The 10555-nt window shown below is 33.7% G+C and overlaps 1 protein-coding gene across 2 annotated transcripts in view; it reads right to left on the minus strand.

Annotated features, from left to right (window-relative positions):
• Positions 1-8522, minus strand: part of LOC108753625 (filamentous growth regulator 23) — an 11147-nt gene extending 2625 nt beyond the window's left edge. Inside the window, exons 1-4 of one of the 2 annotated variants that reach the window (XR_001939642.1) lie at positions 6579-8522; positions 3960-5765; positions 2388-3055; positions 1447-1605 (exon numbers count right to left, since the gene is read on the minus strand). Coding sequence is in view for 1 of the 2 variants with exons in the window: in XM_018495393.1 (XP_018350895.1) it covers positions 1506-1605; positions 2388-3055; positions 3960-5765; positions 6579-8522 (4518 nt within the window). In the remaining variant the exon portion in view is untranslated. Of the gene's footprint in view, positions 1-1268; positions 1606-2387; positions 3056-3959; positions 5766-6578 lie in introns of those variants that run through there. The other variant, XM_018495393.1, reaches the window with a different exon arrangement.
• Between the last annotated feature and the right edge of the window lie 2033 nt (positions 8523-10555).

The following is a 10555-nucleotide window of genomic DNA, read 5'->3' on the forward strand; positions in this document are numbered from 1 at the left end:
GTGTGTGTGTGTGTGTGTGTGTGTGTGTGTGTGTGTGAATCTGCCCCATCTCTCTTCCTATCTAAAGCCTGTATCAGACTACCGACTCTGCAGGCCGACCCGACTGTCAATTCTGACTACCGATCAATAATGACCAATCACAGTAATGGTGTTTTCGGCCCGACCGAATTTGCACCAATCATCAATGGAATTAATGACGTTTCGTCCTATTGATAGAGCGTGTAACGTCAACCAATAGCAAAGCATTTTCTAACCCAGACTGATGTAAACCCGATCGGGCGAAAACGCTATAAGACTGATTCAATGTGATTGGTCTATTATTGATTGGCAGTCGGGTTGGTTTGAAAATCGGTAGTCTGATATAAGCTTCAAGGCATCCAAATTTCTATGCGAAGCGAGATTTTTAATAAGTTGAAATCTAATATTTATTCCTTTCCTAATATTTCCTCCATTGTGCGCAAGGCTTAAGATGTTGGCAATGACGGCATATGAATAAACATCATTATTTTGTAACAATTTAATAGTTAATCTCGCTTTGTAGAGTGACACTAACATAAATGCACTTGTAACAAAAGGATTAGATATACTTAAATCTTCTTTATTTCAATTCACATTTTATTTTCTTAATAAAAGCATTAACTATAAAATAATGGTTTACGAATAAATAATATTATAAGTTTGAAAAAAGTGTCTAACAAAAGTTCTATATTTAGCTAGATATTATACAATTACTCAATACCTTAAACTCGAAAAGAAATTCCATCTTCACAAACGCAAACAATTGACTACGTAATGTTCGTACTTAAAGAATAAAGTTTGATAAAAGAATGAATGAGAATCTATGTAGCACGTTTGTTTTTGTATGTAATTAAATATTATATTTATTAACCTCAAGACTTTCAAACATATCTGCGTTAAAAAAAAACGCGATTTCTCATTATGAGAATCGTAAAAGCTCATTCATATGAGCGTAAATTCAAATAAAGATCAATAACATATCACAGTTTCAGAATTATATTCGTTACATCTTAAAAATAATATCATTGACGCGCGATATTTTTACCAGTACCATCTCTTGATTACGTATACGCATAACAATTTTTATTTTATACGCGATAGCCAATAACGACATCGGTTAATCGCTAAAATATAATCGGAATGCAAAACACATTTATAAGTGATCTCTGATCGATTTTCGTTTTCTTAACACAACAGTTTGTTTTCATTTATAAATAAATGCGTAGGTTAAAGCGATACATTTCAAATATGGTACAATACAATTTTTAACGAAATAAAATAATACAATTTTCGACGTTCAAGTTTGCTAATGTTGATGCATGTATGAAGAGTATTGAAGGGTACCAAATAAGAAAAAATCAAACTTGAATTTCAAAAATTGAATTCAAATTTTATTTTATTGTATCATATTCAAAACTACCACATTACCCTATGCAGAATTATAGCTGTGTCATAGAAGACGTCGGGACATTAACTGCAATTATTCCTCATCTGGCCTGATCGAGTAACAACGAAGCTGCCTCTTCCACGTCATATTTAGTCTGCTTTAAAGCATTTTCACATTGTTGTTTAGTAGCCAATCCCAATCTGAAATTGTAATAAGTCCAATTTATAAACTTTTACCATTAAAAAAACCTATTTAAAAAGTAAAGTGTTATAATTATTAACTTTTTATAGGATAATGTTCTTGGAAAGAAAACAAGTTTGTATTTTTTCTGTTTCTTATAATTAAAAACGGATAAATCAATATGCAGATTTGTTTACAACACAATAGATATAAAAATTATATATTTAATTTCTTACATATTAGAATGTAATTTCAAAATCATAGAACAAAATAAAGATGTTAAAGTATATTCATATTTATATTCAGTTTCCTTATTACTGTGAAGTGAATGTATAGTCTCGTAAATCGTACATTTGTATTGTAAATCATACATATGTAAGTTGCATTTTAATCGCTATTATTAACTATCATTAAAAAATTGTTTATAAGGTGAAATAACCTTTGATAATAATTTATTCGTATAAAACTCGATCGGAACAACTACGTTCAGCACTCAATTTCTCTTTCATTTATATATGTTAGATTATTAGTAAGATACAAAGTCGCGTGAAAATATATGAAGATATGTGAAGATACTACGCTAGTTTGTAATAATAAGAATTAATAAAACACAATAACGTTTGTAATTTCAGAAGCAAGATCAGAAAAAAACCAATGTTTATAAACCTTTTGTGTTATTTTTATGTATTGAATTCATTTCTGAGATTATGTCCATATGTTATGAAACACTCTACATATGTTTTCGATTACACCAGCACAAATATTCTCCTGAAAATAAATTGATTTATAGAAAAATATATACCTCATGAGATTTTCAAGTTTGACCTGCCTGTCCTTCGTGATCTGCTTAGCAGCTTGATTTGTATCCCAACCAGTTGCCTGCAATGCAGCTAATATCTCCTGCTGCGACGCATCTACAGTCTCTTTCTGTACCTTCATGATTTTACTCATTCTAAATTCGTCGCTTAATGACATTACCAATTGCTGAGAGGCTGCGGTGAGCGGCGGACTAGTACAGGCAGAATGCTGATTGACCTGTAATAGATTTACCTTGGCAGCAGCAAAATCATTCAGTGTCGTTAACGCACTTTTAGTCGACGTAGAAGCTTCAGCTTGCAATAGATTTGAAGGTCTACTCAAGTTGCATTTTATTGCGGGATTATGACTCTGCATATAATCATTCTGGCTAGATTTAAGCAAACTTCGAGTCGTAAGAGGAGCAGGTGGGGGGGTATAAGTCGGTGGCTGTTTCAGATAAGAACTAAAATCGCAAGCGTGTCCTTGAATAGGTTGATTCTTGAGGTTGATACTCTTTTGTAGTGGTTGGTTACCAGCACTTTCCTGAACATGATTTTGACTGGATTCATTGCTGAGGTTATTAGAATAGTAATTTCGGAGAATGTTCTGTCGAACAGTTTTGTTGTAGAGTGTATTAAATTCGTTCTGAGACAGCTGTTCTAGATTAGGGACCTAAAAAAATTAAAATTGAAATTTATTATTCATTATATTTTTAGATCCCAAGGTTTGTTAAAAATAAACTTGATAAGCATTATTGTCTTATTTTTATGTAATTATGATGATTTGTTATTAGATCACTTTAGATTTTAAGTTAATAACTTTTTAATAAATAATGAGCGACGGCTAAAATTTCTTGAAAGTCACTTAGGATCATAATGACATATGTCAAGGTCAAATTCATCGGAAAGGTTATCCCTCCAATCGGCATATAGCCGTTTTTTAAATTAATTTAATTGACATATATATAATAATATTAAACTTTTGAATTATTTCTCCTTATCAAATAATGGTTTACAAAGATGGTTATATTTGTTAAATAGGCACTTGTTATGGAGGCACCTATATTCTTGAAACTCGATATCAAAATGCATTGTCAAATATTGTAATGTAAAGATTTTTTAATCTTGCTATCTTAAAATCATCTATATGGTAAGATAGTAAGAGAGAGGGGGGGAGGGGGATTGGTTTATTTTTAATCTATAAATGGAATAACTATAGATAAAAAGTTTGTATAAAAAAAAGATTACAAAAGAATCTTAATACGTGTGGCTGAACGATCTATAATTTTATCAGTTTGATGATTTCAATGACTGAAATTATGTACTGAGGAAAACTTATTTTTTAAGGTCCAAACGTTTTTAATAGCGACATTAATTTTATTTTTGATTAAATAATATAGATATTTAAAAACGTCAAAAACATCTAGCTAGACTCATTAGCCCTTCATTGTGAATTTATTATTTTTAAATTTTTGTTTGAAATATTTTGCATAATCTGTGCGCATAACAAATTATAACAAGTTATTTTAAATCATAAAATAGAATATCCTATTCTGTGTAATTATATAGGTACATACCGTTTGTTTCAATTCGGCGTATACTTGTTGAGATAAAAGTGTAACAGGTTTTAATTGTTGTGACTGCTGCAAGTTATTTTGTATGTGGGCGATTTCATGAACGTTACTTGTGCTAGATGATACTGCCATATTTTGAGGACAGGTTTGAGGCAACGCGAAATCGCCCATACAAAAACCTGGTGCTACACTCGGTGAGTAATTTTGATTTGATAACGAATAAATCTGTGCCCGATTAGATGCAACCTTGGAAATATTACAATGCCCATGCTGAGAGAATTCGCCTGTGCTCTTGTCAGAAACATAATTGGCAGTCGTTTGAAGTAGATTAAAGTCAGTATTCTGAAGATAATGCTGGCTTCCATTGGTTAATGAACAAATCTGGGTTTGATTCACTTTAGAAATATTAGCTGCATCACACTGAAGATAATTCCTAGCACTGGAAGAAATGTTACTAATGGCAATCTGTTGCAAATTGAAAACATCGTGGTCAATGCTCAATGAATTTGGAAGATAACTTTGGCTGTTTGATGAACAAATTTGTGTTTGATCTACTGCGGTCTTGGCAAGGTTGCAAGATCCGTGTTGAGCCTCGTTCGTGTTACTATCAGTAGTATGATCAGAAGTTCCTTCAAACAGATTGATATTATCCTGATTAGCATGCAACGTATTTTGAGGATAAGTTTGATCTGACAGACAAGCTTGTGTCTGTATAAGAGTGGCCTTGGTGACATTGTAGGAACTATACTGATTTTGATCATTCGTATCATTATCGAAAGCGTTAGTAGCAGTTTCTTGAAGTCGATTAACGTTCGCTTGGGTCACTGAAACGGACATTAATATTTGGTTAGCTGCCGAATTAGTCAGGCAAATATTTGGTGATGTCTGCTGTGATAGACCTTGCGTTTGCTGCCAAATTTGATTCATTATAACCTCAGTGGCGGATTCTGATACACAGTGGTCGTTCTGGAGTCGCGGTCTTTCAACATTTGTGCTTTTTGGCTGCCAGAAGTTTTGTACTTTGTTAGATGATGTCGATAAAGTGTTTGCTCGATTTATAGTCGCCACTGGCGACTTCGGTTTTCCTTGTGGTGGAGGCTTTAATGCTGGAATAAGTGACAAAGGTCTGGCAGCGTCCTCCATCATTGAAATCTGATGAGTAGACGTAGAATTCTGTTGCAATTTTTCTAACGATGAGTTTGCGGAAACAGTTTCCGGCTGTTGGCGTTTACTGTTGCTAGCGTTTGTGTTTTTGGTCGCCTCCTTCTCACCTAAATGTTTCTCCAGTTCGGCCAAGAAAACCGGGTCCAGTTTCTTGGCGACAGCAGTAACTTCTTGACGATCAGAATTGGTATTCAACGACAACTCGTTCATGCTCTGCGCGAGCTCAAAATTAGACTTAGGCTTCGGCAGGTTCACGTGGCTAAGAGGAGGAGGAGGAGGAAGGGAAGGAAGGGAAGGAAGAGAAGAAAGAGAAGGAAGAGAAGGAAGAGAAGGAGGTGGTGGTGGAGGAGGAGGTGGAGGAGGAGGAGGAGAAGGAGGAAGAAGAGGAAGAGGATGAGGAGGAATTGTAGCAGCAAATGATGATACGGAACTGTTATCAGAAATATTAACATATGTCTGCGCAGCGGAAGTTTTTCGTAAATCTTCCGGCCAGTTAGACCAGGTAGACCAACTTGATGCACACGGGCTGATTTTATCTATTTCACTATAGTGATTTGTAATGTCATCTTCTTTCACGTCTGTATTCAAATTAATTGCATTCTCCTGACATCCCTTGTATAGATTCATCGAGTATTGGCAAGTCTCCTGAAAACAGAATAAATAAAAGATAAATAATAAAGAGCATGCAGCCACAGCAATAGATGTTAAACAAGTCATACATTTAAAATTTCAAGTAAATAAGTAGACGTTTCGGTCAAAATTTGACCATCATCAGCATAAAAAGATGACAAAAATGAAAGTCTTACAAACTAAAACGCAAGTTGGATGTTAAAATAAAAATTACATAGAGAATTAATAAGCAAAAGGTATATTCAATTACAGCCGAAATGATCGCACTTTAAAAGTTAAAATAATTTTTTCTCGCTTATGGTATGACATAACAATATGAATAGAAGTCAGAAATTTTGGATAATGCTAACGCCGGTAGTACTGTAAATTTCAAGCTTCAAGCTTATAACTTGAAAAGTTCTTAATGAAAAACAATTTTATTAGAATATTTTAAAAAGCTCTTGGTAAGTTATAAGAATATGAATAATGAATAATGAAAGAAGGGAAGGGAGTTCCATTAAAAAAATTCAAAATGACTTTGACAGCACCACTCAAAATCAAATCAATGGTACCTTCTTATGTCCCCCTTTGAATTTTACAACTTTTATTTGAAACATCTTTTGTACGTTTCGAGATATTTTGGTGTAAAAGTTAAAATGGGACATATATGTAAATATATTATATAATAACAATAACTTCAAACCATATTTTTTCAACATTTACAGTATTCAAAAACTTCTTGATTTTTAATAATATTTAAATCAAATAATTATTTCGGATTCGAAATTTTCATTATACATTATAAATAATTCAAAAATTTGTCTCTAATACATCGCTATAAGAACATACCTCTGTATCAGTGGAATTATTCACAGTATCTTGAACGTTTTCTCTTTCTTTCTGATCATTCACATTTCCATACGTCTGCGTCTTCAGATAATTATTAGCTACATCAGTAGGCACATGACTATAATACCGCGAATGTGGCGGCTTCATAAATACCGCGGAAGTATCAAAGGGATCAGAATATGCAGGGTCCACATTACCAGGAAAATTGGCATACGTTCTACCTTCCTCATCCTGCCAGGATAATCTCTCATCATCAATAGGTTCATCCAGAATGTTAATTACTCGCTTACATGCAACATGCATATTTGTGTTCGCTGACTCCTCAACGGACAAGTCGATCAGAGTATCCTCTTGGCTCACGCTCGAAGTTGACGATACTTGTGAGGACTTGATAGGACTCGACCTAGCATCGTTGTGCAATTTTGTGTAATTAAATTGTTTTTTAGTACGCGGAGTGCCACAAGAAAATTTCTTTTTTGTTTGATTATCAACCGAGGATGCCACCAACACATCCGGAGGATCCATTGGGTTTCTTAAATATACATCATCAATGTAAACGGGACTACCCCAGCTCTTGCCAAAGGGCGCTCCGTGTCCTGTATGAATGAATGAATTTTCCAACGGTTTACTGATGTCTTCTGGTTGTTTTCGACGCATTGGATCAACTAGACAACGTGGAAAATGCGCTATTTGAAAAGTTCGTTGATTTTGGCCTTTCCACCAGTAATTTTCCGGTCGACCATCAATGATCGCAATCTGGTCTCCTGATTCGATGGACATTTTGTCGGTTTCCTCGAAGGAGGTTAGAGCCTTCATTACAGACGGTACCATACCAGTCAGTGATTCCTTCAACGAAGCAAATGTTGGTCTCTCCGAGGGTTCTCTCGCCCAGCAACGAAGCATCAACTCATACATATATGGAGGCATTGCTTCTGGCTTGTGAAGCCGCTCGCCCTCGCGATCAATTTTACGCAAGATTTCAGAACCGTTTAATCCTATCCAGGGTTCTTCGCCAAACGTTAACATCTCCCATAGCGTCACAGCGAACATCCAAACATCTGACGCATGACTAAAATGCCGAGCCTTGAGAGACTCAGGAGCGCACCAGGGAAAAGGTACTTTTTTATGTTCTGTCATAACATAACAATCTTCTTGTTGAGGAAGTGCTCTCATCAAACCGAAGTCGCCGATTTTGATTTTATCGATGGTACTCAGTAAAACATTTCTACATGCCAAATCGCGATGTAAAAAACGCTTTGTTTCTAAATATGCCATACCCGTGGCAACTTGCAACGCATAATTACAGAGTGTAAGAATCGAGATTCTACTGCATTGCTGCCGTAAATAATCAAGTAACGCGCCTAAAGGTGCGAGTTCGGTCACCATCATCATTGGTTGCGATAGCACCACACCATACAATCTAATAAGATTATGATGATCCAAAGTGTGCATTGCCTGAACTTCCGAAATAAAGTCTTCTATAACATTTGGTTGCGTTAAAGCATCTTCTTTGAGAACTTTCACAGCGACAGGCAGAGTTCGTCCCGAGGGGGAGATCCATTCTCCTCTTCTCACTACACCAAAACTTCCATCGCCTAACTTAATGGATAATGTCACATCTTTGTCTTGTATAAGACATGTCAGCACCGAGGAAGTTTCGACGGACTGTGAAGCTCGCTTATTGCTTTTACCGCTGCTACCAGGTTTAATTTTTGTAATTAAACTCTTTTTCCATTGGGCATTCCGTCTTTTCTTTATCGCATCCAATAGACGTCTGACACCAGGTTTACCCAGACCAATTTTCTCCAAATCTTCTGCTTGGACATAATCAAAATGATGCAAACGAGTAATCTGCAGATCATCTCGAATTCGCGTAAAGAATTGTGAGAGCTGCACATCATGCAGCAGTTCTTGAAGCCACTTTATACCTTCCTCATCTGCCATAATGGAGATATTGCCAAATTGCAGATATTTAATCAAACTTAGAAATACGTAGATATTTTTTCAACATATATGAAATCCTAAAAAAAGATATTATAATTAAATTTACACCGATATCATCGTACATTTGATCGATGAATTCTATTAATTATATATTTTAAATTTTACATTATCTATCCATTATAATCATTTAAATTTATAGATTTTGAAAATTAGGAATTTAACTGATTTGAAAATTAAATTAAATGAGAAATACAGGTTTGGTATGAATCGCAACGATCAATACAGAGGGCACAAACAAAGTGTCCGTATCGTTTTTCTTAAAAAACGTTTCAGATAAAAGTAGTAAAATTTTAAATGGCGCATTAGAATGTTAGTGTGACTTTAAATAGCGTTATGAACTTTTTGTGTTCCGAATTTTTTTATCTAATTGATGTTTTTAAAACTTTACATGCGACTGAAATTTTTCAAGTTATTATGAATTAAAGAAGTTCAAAATTTTTTAATTTAAAATGGCCAAACCAACGTGACGAATCAAAATAATTCTAATAATTTTTAATAAAACATTTAATATTTCGCTATTTATAAAAATAAATTATTTTACAAGTAACAGATTTCAATAATAATTCAAGTGCAGCAACCCAGAAACAAAGTTTTAAAATAATAAGACTATTTTTTGTTTTTAATCTATCACTGGTACATAAATATATTATTCATATTTTAGAGACTCTACAAAAAAAAAAACAACTAATACTTAACGTCACAAAATTTAACAAAATAATTAAAAACTGAGGAAAAAAGTGGATCTCTGAGAAATTCATCATGATGCAAGATTACAAAATCACTTAAAAATTTTGTAATGTAAACCGTTATTTTTTATTGCATATTCTTATAGCTGATTTTGAGAGCTTTTCATAGCACTATGATAAAAGTATTTTTCAAATTATGCCGCTTGAAAATTACAATATTAATGACAATTTCAATATAAAAATAAAAATAAAAGGAATGGCTCCAATGGCCTTGACTTCGACATATAATATCATAATTCTGAATAACATTTAAAGGTTTTAGTCGTCAATTAAATACTTTAAATAATGCTAATGTCAACAATATTGTAAGCGTTATAACTCAGAAATTGAATAATGAAAATACCTTTATTTAGTGCTTTGAAAAGCTGTCGAGATCAGCTATAAGAATATGCTATAAAAAAATAGGATTTTCATTTATAAATTTTGAGGTGATTTTTATATGACCTTAACAACGATCCAAAATTACAATATTGCTGTCCAATCCGCCACTTAAAATCCTACAATTTTTGTCTGGAACATTAAAAAAAATATATATATATACAGGGTGTTAATTAAGTATGTTGCCATACTCAACAGAGATTCTTTGGTTTATTTCAAGTAAAAAAGTCCATATAAACATATGTCCTAAACGGCTTAGTTTCCGAAATACAGATGAATGTTCGCAAATGTTTGACGAAACGGTAAATTGCATTGGAAATCTTCCTGCATAAATATGCCTTGCTTCACGTGAGTTACTATTCGCACAACCGTAAACAAAGTGACAAAGTGACAAAGTGACAAAGTCAAAGTCAAAGCCTCCTAGATCACCAGACTTAAATCCTTTGAATTATTTCCTTTGGGGACATCTGAAAGCATTGATTTATACCACCCCAATTGAGAATAAGAATGATTTGGGGAATCGAATAGTTGCTTCATGCGAGGCAATGTGTAACACACCTGGTATCTTTGACCGTGAACGTCAATCTTTGAGAAGAAGGCTCGATGAATGTATCATGGCGCAAGGTAAACATTTTCAACAATTCATCTGTTATATTTTATCAGAAGAACTGTGTAAAGCCTGTTTTTGTTTTTCTGTTTTCGACTAGTTTTTCACTAGTTCAAGCTGTATTTCTTTCAAATAAGCAGATTATTACTACACGTTAAAATTTTTTATTTCTAAAAAAAATTAAGCCGTTTAGGACACATGTTTATATGAACTTTTTTACTTGAAATAAACCAAAGAATCGT

This window comes from Trachymyrmex septentrionalis, unplaced genomic scaffold (genome assembly GCF_001594115.1).
Source record: "Trachymyrmex septentrionalis isolate Tsep2-gDNA-1 unplaced genomic scaffold, Tsep1.0 scaffold7, whole genome shotgun sequence".
Lineage (NCBI taxonomy): Eukaryota > Metazoa > Arthropoda > Insecta > Hymenoptera > Formicidae > Trachymyrmex > Trachymyrmex septentrionalis.